The sequence below is a fragment of the Mobula birostris genome, chromosome 32, assembly GCF_030028105.1.
Source record: "Mobula birostris isolate sMobBir1 chromosome 32, sMobBir1.hap1, whole genome shotgun sequence".
Lineage (NCBI taxonomy): Eukaryota > Metazoa > Chordata > Chondrichthyes > Myliobatiformes > Myliobatidae > Mobula > Mobula birostris.
Genome location: NC_092401.1, coordinates 1,630,720 through 1,646,478, shown reverse-complemented (window position 1 = coordinate 1,646,478; position 15,759 = coordinate 1,630,720). Strand labels below are relative to the sequence as shown.

The 15,759-nt window shown below is 43.7% G+C and overlaps 1 protein-coding gene across 1 annotated transcript in view; it reads right to left on the bottom strand.

Moving 5' to 3' along the window:
* Positions 1-15,759, bottom strand: part of LOC140191163 (uncharacterized) — a 392,816-nt gene that overhangs the window by 9,321 nt on the left and 367,736 nt on the right. Inside the window, exons 63-65 of the mRNA XM_072248300.1 lie at positions 13,620-13,732; positions 7,459-7,527; positions 691-924 (exon numbers count right to left, since the gene is read on the bottom strand). Of these exons, the coding sequence (XP_072104401.1) occupies positions 691-924; positions 7,459-7,527; positions 13,620-13,732 (416 nt within the window). The remainder of the gene's footprint in view (positions 1-690; positions 925-7,458; positions 7,528-13,619; positions 13,733-15,759) is intronic.

Here is a 15,759-nt window from a genome sequence, read left to right as displayed (position 1 = left end):
AAAATGTAAAGTAATTTTCATTCATGTCATGCATTTAGTGAATCAGGATACCAAAAGCAATGCCTCTCAAGTATCATGGTTTGGGCACAAACCCTCTACATTAGTGCTTCCTTATGAAAAGAATGGGCACTGGACCAACTTACTGGAGAGTGTTTGCTTTATGTTGCATGACACTTCAAGAGAGTTTATTCTGAAGTGCTGACACTGCTGTAATGTTGACCATTCTTCGACATAGCAAGTAGCCAAGCTACCTTGGGAAGAGGCGATTCTTCTTTAGAATGATTGGAGGTGACTTTGAGAAATATACAACTGACAGGCCCTAAAAGAGAATTTGCCTAATTGACTTCTTGTAGCGGGAAGGCAGAATCAGTGCAGTACTCCCTGGGTATGGCCTGGTACCAATTTAAAACAACACTGAGATGAAATTGGAAGCAATTCACCCTTGGCTGCCTCTATTAAGTATACAGTATTATATCAGCTGTACCCCATTCGTGAAATCTACTCCCAATGAAACCAACAGAACTAAATTTCGAAAGCAGAGCATAAAATCCATTAGTACAGTATCACCCGTATAACCCAAGCAATTAAATGCTAATTTCTCCCCCATCTAAGCACTAAGTGACAACTATGAACATTGTAAATCAACTCAACTTATTCCAAGTGACAGCAATCAGAAGAATCATTTCTTACCTTACAGCCGTCGTAGACAGCATGGATGTACGATGTCTTGTTGTGCGACAACTCCTCGCCGTTGGCTCCCATGAACCGCACTGCTCTCTGGTAGCTCTGTGTGGTCATGTCGTACCAGCCGATGGAGTGCTGGCAGTTGTAGGTGAACCTCTGTCGTGCGGTGGCACTTAGAAGGCGGAGGAATGTCATCTGAACCACGTGCACAGGGTTACCGTCGGAGTCGGTGTATGTTAGCTACAGGAGTAGGAATGGCAGTTAACAACTCATCCGGAAAAGATTAAAGATGATCTTTTTTCTAAATCATATAGTGAAGTGCATCGCTTGCTTCAACAACCAACACAGCTGAAACAGGTGCTTTAAGAAGTTTGGATGGGTACACTGATGGTAGGGTATGGAGGGGTATGGTCATGGTGCAGGTCAATGGGAGTAGGCAGTTTAGATGGTTCAGCATGGACTAGATGGGCAGAAAAGCCTGTTTCAGTGCTGTACTCTTCTATGATTCTATGTGCTGGGGGCAGCCCGTAAGCATTCTATACCTCTGGCACCAATGTAGCGTGCCCACAACTTACTAACAATGTGGGGGAAAGCTGGACGCCACGAGAAAACCCAACTGGTCAGAGGTAAAATGTAAAAGCTGCTTATAGACAGCGGCAGGAATTAAACCTCACATGCTGGCGCTGTACGGCATTACATGAACCACTGTGCTCAAAGTCAGCACTGAACGCCCATCAATAAATGGAGCTGCTTGCTGAGCCACTGCACGGGGCAGTTCAGAGTCTCATAGATTGCTGTGCGACTGTCACATTCCCTTCCCCAACAGACATCTTTCTAAAGGCAGGTTTGTTTTCCTATAGCTTTTTTTGCCCTCATTTATTTAACATGCACAAAGCTTTCTCACCACTGAGGACAGTTTTAAAAGGCAGTTCCTCAAGGAGGCTGCATTCATCATTACAGACCTCTGCCATTTGGGACACGCCCTCTTCTCATTACCACCATCAAAGAGGTGGAAGGTCCACACTCAACAATTCCCCTCTATTATTAGATTTATGAATGTTCCTGAACCCATGAACACCACCTCACTATTTCTTTTGATTTGCATTTTATTCTAATTTTATGTCTTTGCACGGCACTGCTGCTGCAAAGCATCAGATTTCAGATCATATCAGTGATAATACCCCCGATTCTGATTTCACACCTGGCATAATCGGCTTTGAACTTGTGTCTCTGGATTACCGGTCGTTTTTGTCACAATTGCCGGCCCGATAATACAACCAGACACACGAGGGACTGCAGCTGCTGGAATCTGCGGCAATTCACAATCAGATGGGGGAAGTTGATGTGACAAGTTAAATTTGTGGGATGGGGCAGAATGGAGTTGTCAACACTATGGGTTCAGCATCTGCCTTAGGACTGAGAGTGAGAAGGAAGATTGCCAGGATAACGAGGAGAGGTGGAATGGGCACAGTTAATTGTCATAGGACCCTGAAAGGCTTAATATCTCATCTGATATGGTTTGGCTGCAACAATATACTGTACCCAATTCTGGGCTCCAAACCTTAGGCTCTGGAGAAGGTGGAGATGAAGTATTACGACACAGATATAACCCCTTCAGCCCATCAAGTCCAAGCTGGTCACTCTGTGTTAACCTCATGTATCACACTTGGTGCATTGCCAAAATGGTTCCAGGAATGAGGGACTTTAGTTATGTGGGTAGACTGAAGAAGCCTGGATTAGAACACGAAACACTGAACCTAGAACAGGAACAGGCTCTTCAGCAAAACATTACTAATCAAATGTCCAATTTACCTAATCCCTTTTGCCTGCATGATGTCCATAATCCTTCCATTTCCTGCACAGTCTTGTGCTTATTCAAGATCCTTTTGAAGACCTCTATTGCATTTGCCCCACCTCCGTGAGATGCCAGTACATTCCAGGTGCCCACCACTCCCTGGGTAAGCCAGTTACTCTACACATCTCCTTTGAAATTACACCATCTCACCTTCAATTCATGCCTCCTGGTATTAGACACTTCAACCCTGGAAAAAAGATACTCTATCTATGCTTCACATAATCTTATAAACCTCAAACAGATCCCCCCTTAGCCTCCGCTGCTCCAGAGAAAACAAACCAAGTTTGCACAACCTTCCACCCTGGGACCAGGGAACAATCCCACGGGATATTTGAAACGAAGGACATTTTTAGAACCGGCAGTGAAATCCTTCCCATTGGTGGAGGGGAAGTAGAATGAAGGCGGTTGGTTAAATAACCAAATGTCGCACGTGGTCAATTTTATTTTCAGACATGAATGGTGAGGTCTGGAATGGACTGTTCTCCGGAGAAACGGAGGCATTTTCAATTATAAGGTCCTGAAGAAGATAGCACCAGTGAACAATACTACCACAGGTGACATCTTCAAGATGGTTCACGAAGCAATTCCTTTCAATTATTTTACATTATGGGAACAGGTTGAGTGAACTCGGCCTTTTCTCCTTGGAGCGACGGAGGATGAGAGGTGACCTGATAGAGGTGTATAAGATGATGAGAGGCATTGATTGTGTGGATAGTCAGAGGCTTTTTCCCAGGGCTGAAATGGTTGCCACAAGAGGACACATGTTTAAGGTGCTGGGGAGTAGGTACAGAGGAGATGTCAGGAGTAAGTTTTTTTACTCAGAGTGGTGAGTGCGTGGAATGGGCTGCCAGCAACGGTGGTGGAGGTGGATACGATAGGGTCTTTTAAGAGACTTTTGGATGGGTACATAGAGGTTAGAAAAATAGAGGGCTATGGGGAAGTCTAGTAATTTCTAAGGTAGGGATATGTTCGGCACAACTTTGGGGGCTGAGGGCCTGTATTGTGCTGTAGGTTTTCTATGTTTCCATTTTTTTAAATTTTAGATCAGGTTCTGCTACTGTTAGAGCCTGTAGTCTACCCTCCAGCATTGAGCAATCCACAGATTCACCACTCTCTTGCTAAAGCTGGTAAGCCAGTATCATCTGCAGGCCAAATGGCCTTCTTCTGCGTTATGATCATTCTGTGATTCCGAAATACTGAGTCACTGCAGTGCCAGCTCAGGATTGCTGCCAGGGAGGCAATATATACTTTATAGGTTGAAGCTTCTCTCTCCCCCATTGAGGCCATCTATTCGAGGTGATGCGTCAGGAAGCTGACACCCATCATCAGGGACCCCACCACTTCTCTATGCTGCCATCAGACAGGAGGTACAAGAGCCTGAAGACCCACATCTTAAGCTTCAACAACAGCTTCTTCCCCACTTTCATCATGTTCTTGAACAGGCCAAAGAAACCCTAACAGCAGCTCGGACTGTATTTTTTCTCACGTTCCCAATCCTTCACTAGCGTCTTTATCTTTATTTTGCTCGTTATTTTTGCACATGTGCAACTTATGTTAATTTAATTAGCTTCTGTTGAATTATGTTTGTAATGTATTGAGCTACTTCTGCAAAAAGATAATTTTTGTGGTACTTATACCGTGTCTGTATGCCTATGATGACAAAAAACTTGAATTTGATTTATCTCACTCTGTAGTGTCCCAGAACTATGATTATACACTCATTGGCCAAATTATTAGGTACAGGAATTGAAGCTGGTGTAGTTTTTTACTGCTGTAGTCCACCTACTTCGAGAATCGTTGTGTTGTCCATTCAGAGATGCTCTTCTGCACACCACTGTTGTAACGCATGCTTATTTGAGTTACTGTCGCCTTCCTGTCAGCTTGAAGCAGTCTGGCCATTCTCCTCTGACTTCTCTCATAAACAAGGTGTTTTCGCCCACAGAACTACATTCTGGGTGTTAGTTGTTTTTCACATCATTCTCTGTAAACTCTCTAGGGACTGCTGTGCGTGAAAATCCCAGGAGATCAGCAGTTTCTGAGATACTCAAACCACCCTGAAGGGAATCAACAACTGTTCCACGGTCAAAGTCACTAAGATCACATTTCTTCCCCATTCTAATGTTTTGTCTGAAAAAGAACTGAACCTCTTGACCATGTTTGAATATATTTATCCATTGTGTTCTTGCCACATGATGCTTTACTCTTATGACACTAAGGCTACGTCCACACAGACCGGATAAATCCGTAACCAAAGCTTTTTCTCTTCGTTTTGACCCTCCGTCCACACTGAAACGGCGTTTTCCTCCCCCGAAAACGAAGCTTTTGTAAAACGCCCTCCAGAGTGTGTAAATTTGAAAACTCCGATTGGGTAGAGTGGTGTGGACGGAGTAACCAGAGATTTCTAAAAATGCTGTCATGACGTGCTGGAACAGATAGCAGCAGTGCGGCATTTCGTTGTTTTCTTCAATGCAACCCCCCCACACCACCTAACCACTTCAGAACAGACAGCAACGAGACTGAAGCCAGAAGAGTTAGAAATGTACTCAACAAATACTTTGACCCATAGCTTACTGAATAAATAAGTATACTCACTTTGCCCTGTTTTCTGTCCTTGCTTGTATGAAGGTGGTTTACCTATTTATGCAAGTACTTCTCTGACAATGGATGTGTAACAGCCTAATGTAACATTGTATGGAAATACAAGATAACACTGATGCAGACATGTTTTATACATTTAACAAGGTGATTTATTAATGCAACAGAGTTAGTCAGTTTTTCAATGTTCGTCGTCAGCCGGGTCATACTGTCCGTGAACTCCCTGTCGGTTGCCTCCATACGCTCCAGTATTTGTTTTTTTTTAGTTTTAAGTCCTCCTGCGTGACAGCCGACAGCTGTCCATCGTTTGGCAATTTCCTTTTAAGTTTTTCTAGTCTGTAACTGCACAAATGCGCACTTCCACAGCGAGATTCAACACCAAACATGTCGCTTCTTTTCTGTAGATGTGTCCTGCACATGCCCAGTAGGAGGAGATTCGCCCAAATACCCGTTTTAATGTGGACAGAGGTATTTTCAAAAACGCCTGGTGTGGACGCCTGTTGTTTTTACGTCACAGGCAAATCTTTCCCCAGAACTAAGCACATTTATTGGGAGCAGTGCCACAAGAAAACAGCATCCATCAAAAGGCCATGCTGTTCTCACCACCACCATCAGGCAGAAGGTACAGAATCAATAGACACCAGGTTGAAGACCAGCCATTACTGAACACCTATCAGGCCCCCTGAACCAACATGGATATTTTCACTCACCACAACTCTGAACTGATTCTGCAAACTACAGAGTCACTTTCAAGGGCTCTACAACTCATGTTCTCACTTTTTTTTTCACGATTTGCACAATCTGTCTACTTTTGCACATTGGTTGTTTGACAGTCTTTGTCAATTCTATGTTTTCCTGTAAACGTGTGCAAACAGCTGAATCTCAAGATAGTATATGGTAACATATATGTACTTAGATAATAAATTTTACTTTGACTTTTATAACAAGACAACATTAGTTCGAAGATATTAGGGAGCACTGGAATCAGAGGCAATGGATTCCACAGATTCACCACCCTCTGGCTAAAGAAATTCCTTCTCTATTCTGAGGCTCTACTCTCTGGTCCTAAACTCCCCCACTATAGGAAATATCCTCTCCACATCACTCTGTCTAGGCCTTTTAATATTCATAAACCTAAGAAAGTCTGCAGATGCTGGAAATCCAAAGCAACACAGACAAAATGCCGGAGGAACTCAGCAGGCCAGGCAGTATCTATGGAAATGAATAGGCAATATTTTGGGCTGAGGCCTTTCTTCAGAACTCTTCTTTCAACATTCAACAGGTTCAGAGATACCTCATTCTTCTAAACAGTGAGTACAGACCCAGAGCCATCAAATGCATTGACCCTTTCATTCCTAGAATCATGCTCCAATCCTTTGCTAGATCTGATTCTTCTAGCTGAAGGAAGACGGCTGAAGTGACTGGAGGTCCATCAGTCCAGCATCTCACCCACAAGAAATCAGTGAAGGAACATCTCAGGGTAGTGTCCCAGACCCAAACATCATCAGCTCTTTCATTGATGACCTTACTCAGTTGTAAGGTCAAAAGTAGGGATGCTCACTGATGACTGCATGATGTTCCAACACCATTGTGACTGCTCAGACAATATCCAGGTATTGGCTGGCAGACTTCAAGTGACATTCATGTTAGACAATGATGATATCCAGCGTGAGGAAATCCAGACAGTATTCCCTGAAATGCAATGGGATTGCTATCACTGAAGCCCCCACTGTCGATATCCTGGGTGGGGGGATTATCATTGACCCGAAACTGAACTAACGAAGCTGGACACACAATGAGCTTACAAGAACATGTCAGAAGCTAGGAATGCTGTTGCAAGTAACTGCCTCCTAACTCCATAGAGCTCCTCCTTCAAAGAAACAGTCAAAAAGCACGACAACATACAGGGCACAGCAGCCCATTTGGTATGCATTTCATCCACAACCATTCACTCACCCCTCCACGTATGTGCCATCTACATGAAGTACTTGAACAACTCCCCAAGACTCCTTACCTTTCAAACTCATGACCTCTTACCAGCTGGAAGGACAAAGACAGCAAAAGTATGGGGAACACGACCACCTGGAAGTCACTCTCCAATCCACACACCTTCCTGACTTGGAAAAATAATCTCTGTTCCTTCATTATCAAAATCCTAGAGCTCCCTCCCTAACATCCTGGAACCCACATATCAAGGACTAGAGCTGTGCAAGAAGGCAGCTCAATCCACCTTCTCAAGGGCGACTGGGGGTGCAATTAAATGCTGGCTCGGCTTGTGAAGCTCAAATCCCTTGAATGAATAAATAATAAAAAGATCACCTCACCTGTTTGCCACGTTTGAATTTGCTGTACCAAGTTCCTGGTTTGTCTCTTTGCCAGGCGGAAACCTTAACCTGGAACAGATAGAAAGCAAGGACATGACTTTAAGGTATCATGGAATTGTTCGGACCAAAAGTCAACTGGACTTTCCGGGAAGAGAATCCCACCAGTCCCAAACTCTACCGCTCTATATGTTATTCTCTTCCTAGTGACAATCCAATTCCCTTTCAAAGTTCCTGATTGATTTTACTTCCTACACGCCCACGAGCAGAGAGTTTTCGGCTCTAACGACTCACTGAGTCAAAAAGGCTCTCCTGTTTATACTCCCTTTTATCTCGGCTCAAATATTATGTTTTTTTTAATAGAGTCATAGAGAAGACAGCTCGGTCCATCTAGTCCATGCTAAAACCATTTAGGTTGGCTACTCCCATCCTCCTACACCAGGACCATAGCCCTCCATACCCCTACCATCCATGTACCTATCCCAACTTCTCTCAAACATTGAAATTGAGCTTGCATACACAACTTGAGCTAGCAGCTCATTTCACATTCTCACAATCCTCTGACTGAAGAAGTTTCACTGGAACGGGGCTGCACGAGGACATATCCGATCAAAACTTCTCCATGGACGGTTTCCAGACCGTTCTGGCTGACCGGAAGTGCACTGAGAGCGGTAAGCGTAAAGGAGTTGGGTGCTTACTGTTCTGGCTAACAACAGATGGTGCAATCTGGGTCATATTACGATCGAGGAACGTGTTTGTAGACCGGATATTGAACTTTTTACTATCAGACTTCGGCCACATTCCATCGAGATACAACACTGGGCGGCACGGGAGGTTGTTCCTGCCTGTGGCCATCAAACTTGCAGCTCCTCCCGTGGAGGGTCAGACACCCTGAGCCAATAGACTGGTCCTGGACTTATTTTCCATCTGGCATAGTTTGCTTTTTGTTGTTTGATTGTTTGTGGTTTTTGTATTGCTATATTTACGCTCTATGCTTGGTTGGTGCAGCTGTAACGAAACCCAGTTTCCCTCAGGATCAATAAAGTATATCTATCTATCTGTCTGTCTCATTTCCCCTTGAACTTCTCACCTTTCACCCTTAACCCATGACATCTGGTTGTAATCCCACCCAATCTCAGTGGGAAAAGCCTGCTTGCATTTACCCTATCTATATCCCTCATAATTTTGTATACCTCTAACAAATCTCCATTCAATCTTCTACATTCTAAAGAATACAGTCCTAACCTATTCAATCTTTCCTTATAACTCAAGTCCTCGAGACCCGGCAACATCCATGTAAATTTCCTCTGTAGTCTGAGTCTTTCAATCTTGCCTCCATCTTTCCTGTAGGTAGGTAACCAAAACTGCACACAATACTCCAAATCAAGCCTCACCAACGTCTTACAGAACCTCAACATAACATCCCATCTCCTGTATTCAATACATTGATTTATGAAGGCCAGTGTGCCAAAAGCTTTCTTGACGATCCTATCTACCTGTGACATCATTCTCAATTAATTATGGACTTGTGTTCCCAGATCCCTTCGTTCTACCACACTTATCAGTGTAAGACCTACCCAGGTTGGTCCTACTGAAATGCAAAATCTCACACTTGTCTGCATTAAATTCCATCTAACATTTTTCAGCCCATTTTTCCAGCTGATGTAGATCCATCTGCAAGACATGATAGCCTTCCTCACTGTTCACTACACCTCCAATCTTGGAGTCATCTGCAAATTTGCTAATCCAGTTCACCATATTATCATCCAGATCATTGATATAGATGACAAACAACAAAGGACCCAGCACCGATCCCTGTGGCACTCCACTAGTCACAGGTCCCAGTCAGAGAGGCAACCAACTAATCTTTGGCTTCTCTTGCAAAGACGATATCTAATCCAATTTACTAGCTCATCCTGAATGCCGAGCAACTGAACGTTCATGATCAGCCTCCTGTGTGGGACCTTGTCAAATGCCTCGCTAATGTCCATGCAGACAACATCCACTGCCTTGCCTTCATCCAATTTCCTGGTAACTTTCTTGAAAAACCCTATAAGATTATTTAGACATAACCTACCATGCACAAAGCCATGCTGACTATCCTTAATCAGTCCATGTCTATCCAAAAACTCATATACCTGGTTCCTTGGAATACCTTCCAATAACTTTCCCACAACTAATATCAGACTCACTGCCCTATAATTTCTTGGTTTATGTTTAGAGGCTTTTTTAAACAGCAGAGCAACATTGGCTATCCTCCAATCCTCTAGTGCCTCTTCTGTCGCTAAGGGTGCTTTACATATCTCTGCTGGTGCCTTGGCAATTTCTGCACTTGCCTCCTGCAGTGTCCGAGGGAACATCTTGTCAGGGCCTGAAGAGTAATCCACCCCGATTTGTCTCAGACTATCAAACACCTATTCCTCTGTAATCCGTACAGGGTTTATGAAATTGATACTGCTTTGTCTCACTTCTATAGGCTCTGCATCTGTCTCCTGAGTAAATACAGATGTAAATAATTCACTTAAGATCTCCCCATCTGTATTGGCTCCACACATGGATAACCATTCTTCCAGAGGACCAATTTTGTCCCTTGCAATCCTTTGGCTCTTAACATGTCTGTAGAATCTCTTAGGATTCTCCTTCTCCTTGTCTGCTAGAGCAACTTCGTGCCTTCTTTTAGCCTTCTTGATTTCTTTCAACTTCCATGGAAATATTCTCTTCCATTTCTTATTCTCCATAAGCAGCTCATTTGTGCCTACACCTGCTACGCACTTCCTTTTTTCTCCTAACCAGGGCCTTAAACCAAGTTTCCCTACACTTGTTATCTTTACATTTTATTTTTTACAAGCTTTGTACTCTCAAGAGTCTGTTTTTGAAGGCCTCCCACTTACCAAGTACACCTTTGCCAGAAAAGAGCCTGTCCCAATCCACACTTGCCAGATCATTTCTGATACCATCAAAATTGGCCTTTCTCCAATGTAGAATCTCAACCCACAGACCAGACCTATCTTTGTGCATATTTACTTTGAATCTAATAGCACTGTGGTCATTCGAAGCAAAGTGATCCCCTATACAAACGTCTGTCACCTGGTCTATCTCGTTCCCCAATAGTGGATCCAGTCCCGCACGCTCTCTTTTTGGGACTTCTACGTACTGCTGAAGGAAACTTTCCTGCGCACACCTGACAAACTCTATCCCATCTAGACCTTTTACAGCAATGGATTCCCAGTCAATATGTGCAAAGTTAAAATCACCTACTAGAACACCCTTAATATTTCTTACAACAGTCTATGATCTCTTTACAAGTATGGTTCCCTTGGACTGTTGGGTGGCCTGTAACATAGCCCCATTAACGTGGTCATCCTTTCTTATCTCTCAGTTCCATCCATAACGCCTCACCAGTTAAGTTCTCTAGTCTGACCTGACTGACCACTGCCGTGACATTTTCCCTGACTAGTAATGCCAGCACTCCCCCTCCCACTCTGTCATGAATAAAAGAACAGAACCCTGGAATATTAAGCTGCCAGTCCTGCCCCTCTTGCAACTAAGTCTCACTACAATGTCATAATTCCAGGGCTCACCCCTCTTTCTTATGATAGTTCATTCATTGAAATATTTGCAGCTCAGGACACTAGTCGCACCATGCTCAAACTTTTGATTACTTACTTTGTGTGAGGCCTTACCAGCACCTACCTCCATAACCTGCCACTACTGTTCTGGTAATGTAGTTCCCATCCCCCTGCAACTCTAGTTTAAACCCCATGTATCCATGTTTCTAATTACATCATAGGAGGTGTTATTTGGTCCATTGGCTCAATGCAGGCTGTCAGATAATTCTCACCTCACCATCCCCTAACACCATTACGTGCACATCACCCATTGTCACTTTACACACATGCTGTACAATCAGTCTACGTATATAACAGTTACTTGTACGTTGTGTTTTATAAGATTGCTTTTATATTTACAGTTATTGCATTTTTATTATATTCCTCATGTTTATTGTGATTTTTGTATCTGCTGCATCAGATCTGGAGTAACAATCATTTTTGTTCTCCTTTACACTTGCTTACTGGTGATCAACAATAAACAGACTTGAATCTTAAATCAATCAATAATAATTTCTCTGTAAATCATTTTATTCCATGTTCCCATTAACATCTCCCTGACTCATTTATCTTCTACCTCCACTTGGGGAAGATTCAGTGGTCAATTAGCCGGTCAATGCATCTGTCTTTAAGACCGGGACACCCAGATGACGGACACATGGTTAGAAGGATAACATGCAGGCTCTTTCACCACACCACCTTCCCCAAGTCCCATGTGACTGTGATGTCGTCACTACATCACACTACCATCCCCAAGTCCCATGTGACTGTGATGTCATCACTACATCACCTTCCCCAAGTCCCATGTGACTGTGATGTCGTCACTACATCACACTACCATCCCCGTCCCATGTGACTGTGATGTTGTCACTACATCACCTTCCCCAAGTTCCATGTGACTGTGATGTCTTTCACTACATCACACCACCATCCCCAAGTCCCATGTGAGTGTGATGTCGTCACTACATCACCTTCCCCAAGTCCCATGTGACTGTGACGTCTTTCACTACATCACACCACCATCCCCATGTCCCATGTGACTGTGATGTCTTTCACTACATCACACTACCATCCCCAAGTCCCATGTGACTGTGATGTCGTCACTACATCACCTTCCCCAAGTCCCATGTGACTGTGATGTCGTCACTACATCACCTTCCCCAAGTTCCATGTGACTGTGGTGTCTTTCACTACATCACACCACCTTCCCCAAGTCCCATGTGACTGTGGTGTCTTTCACCACATCACCTTCCCCAAGTCCCATGTGACTGTGATGTTGTCACAACACCACCTTCCCCAAGTCCCATGTGACTGTGATGTCGTCACTACATCACACTACCATCCCCAAGTCCCATGTGACTGTGATGTTGTCACCACACCACCTTCCCCAAGTCCCATGTGACTGTGATGTCGTCACTACATCACCTTCCCCAAGTTCCATGTGACTGTGGTGTCTTTCACTACATCACACCACCATCCCCAAGTCCCATGTGACTGTGATGTTGTCACCACACCACCTTCCCCAAGTCCCATGTGACTGTGATGTCTTTCACTACATCACACTACCTTCCCCAAGTCCCATGTGACTGTGATGTCTTTCACCACATCACCTTCCCCAAGTCCCATGTGATTCTTGAATCACTTCCCTCTGGGAACCACTTCAACCTTGCTCACTAAAGCACATGTTTTCTACTCATGCCAGACTGCATTCTCTAGGATAATGGACTCAATTGAAGCTTGTGAGGAGCTTTTCAAAATCACAGTATTGTTTGGTGGGTTAACCAGTTATTGGAAAACCAGAATTAGGGGATCAACCTGCGATGTTGGTCAGTTCAGCAGGATATTCAAGAGGAATAGAAGTGGTGGTGAATTTGAGGACTTCATTGCTACAGAGAACTGTGCAGGTCAAGTCAGTTGGTGAAATTTATAGGTTCTCGATTGGTAAGAGATTTAAGAATTAGAGGGAGAATGCAAAGGAGAGTGGGATTGTAAAAACATCAGCCATGAAGGAACAGTGGTGTAGACTTGATGGGCCAAATGGCCTAATTCTGTTCCTATATCCTTTGGCCTTAAGAATATTTCTCCCCCTCAAAGCTGCCACTTTGAATAATTGTGGAAAACTCCTTTGGAAGATCATCTGGTAAAACAGGGAAAAAAAGTGCAGAGAGATGTGTTGCTTGGGAGAGATGAACCAGCACACTCTCAGAAAAGGGTTATATCTATTGAGACCTTTGGGATATCCTGAAAAGGATGTAACAGTCACTGTAGAAATGCAACCCTTCCTTTCATTTGATATTTTATTCAGACCAATAGTGTACTATTGTGAGAAACATGGAGATAGGGTCAAAATGCAGTGAAACAGGGCTTTCAGCCCACTAAGCCTAAGTGTTAATCACCCATCAACACAGCAGTATTGTATTCCCCCCACTCTCCCTCTAACTGTGCAGACTTATCTGTGCTGTAAGGCTCTAAAGCTAACACCATGAAACTGAGGCAGCTGTTCTAAAGGGTCTATCCTAACACTGCTGTGGTATCTCCTCCCTCCGAGCAACTTACACCTTCAGTCTTCTTGTCAGGGAAGATGCAGGTTTCTCCCCCTGCAGTGAAGTTACAGAAGACCTTGAAGGAGTCCTTTGCACATCCCTGATTCGGGTCAATCCAGTAATCACCTGGAGGAAGAAGACGATCAACTGAGTTACCATGTGAGGTGTACAATATTAAATGAAATAACTGTACCGTTCTTTAGTAAGGAAAGGGGTGGAGAAAATAAGGGATGCAAGGTGGTTTGATCTTGGCAGATAAAAGCACTTGGAGAGAAAACAGAACTATCAGTTTTAATGAATAAACTGTGGCCACTTTTCTGCTGCTGTAGCCCATCCACTTCAAGGTTTGATGTGTTGTCAATACTATCATCCCCTCAAAATTAATCAATAATTTTGAGGCCTAGGCCTCAATACCTCCTTGTGCAAACAGATACTCAATTTCCTCATTTGCAGACCCCACTCAGTTCAGATTGCTCCTTGTGCATGGGAGGGGGCTTTGGGGGTCTAACATTTTTACTTTCATTCTTTGGGGCACTCTTCTGTTTTCGTGGATGTCTGTGAAGACCAAGAATTTCAGGTTGTATATTGTATACATTCTCTGATATTAAATAGAACTACTGAACTATTGAAACCTTGCCTCCGCAATCTCCATCAGCTTAGCCCCCTGCCCTACTTAGGCCTACATTGTGTGCTTAGCCCCCTGCCCTACTTGCTTTATACCAACGTCTGTGAGGCTACACACAGCTTCAATGTCATATTTAAGTTTGCTGACAACACCACTGCCGTTGGCCAGTAACGAATCAGAATACAGGAGTGAAATTGATAATCTGGCTGACTGGAGTCACAACAACATCCAGAGGTCCATGAGTCAGTCCTCATTGGGGGAATCAGAGGTGGAGAGGATTCCTTGGTGTTACCACTTCACAGGACCTGTCCTGGGCTGAGCATGTACGTGCCATTATGAAGAAATCACAGCACCACCTTTACTTCCTTAAATGCTTGCGAAGATTAAGCATGTCAATTGGTAATCTTCTATAGATGTATGGTGGAGAGTGTATTGTCTGGCTGCATCACAGCCTGGTATGGAAACACCAATGTCCTTGAATGGAAAATCCTGCAAAGAGTACTAGATACGGCCCAGTCCATCACAGGTAAAGTTCTCACCACCACTGAGCACATCTACACGGAGTGTTATCGCAGGAAAGCAGTGTCAACCATCAAGGGCTCCAACCACTAAGGCCATGCTCTCTTCTCGCTGCTGCCATCAGGAAGAAGGTACAGAGGCCTCAGGACTCACACAGATTCAGGAACAGTTATACCATCAACCACCAGGCTCTCGAACCAGAGGGGATAACATCACACAACTTCACTTGCACCAGCAAAACACTGTTCCCATAGCCTATGGACTCACTTTCAAGGACTCTTCATCTCATGTTCTCGATATTTATTGCTTTTTTTTCCATTTTGTATTTGCACAGTTTGTTGCACTACATTGGTTTCTTGATCGTCCTGTTGTGTGTGGTCTTTCATTGATTCCATTGTATTTTTGGATTTTCTGTGTATGCCTGCAAGAAAATGAATCTCAGGGTTGTGTATGGTGACATGTATGTACTTTGATAATAAATTTACTTCGAATTTTGAATTGTCAACTACTTATTCCTCTCCATAGATGCTGCCTGACTTTCTCCAGCATTTTGTATGTGTCGCTCTAAATCTCCAGCATCTGCAGAATCCTTTGTGTTTATATTTATGCTCCAACCCCTCAAGTGGCAACTTGTCAAATGCCTTTGAAAATATACTGAGGTGGAATGGGGGGTGGTGAGCATAACCCTATTACAGTACCAGTGACCTGGGTTCACTTCCTGCCACTAACTGGAAGCAGCATGTAGGTTTTCCATGTGACCGCATGGATTTCCTCCGCTTGGTTTGGTTTCCTCCCACATTCCAAAACTGTATGGGCTAGAAGGTTAATTGGTCACACAGGTAAAAGTCACCAGTGTGGGCCCATGGCCTGTAGGGGCCTATTACAGTGCTGTATCTCTAAATACTGTAAAATATAAAAACCTTTCATCTACAGGTTCTATCAACATTCCATGCCACATCCTCAAATTTGTCAAACATGATTTATCTCTCATTAAAGCATGTTGACAATG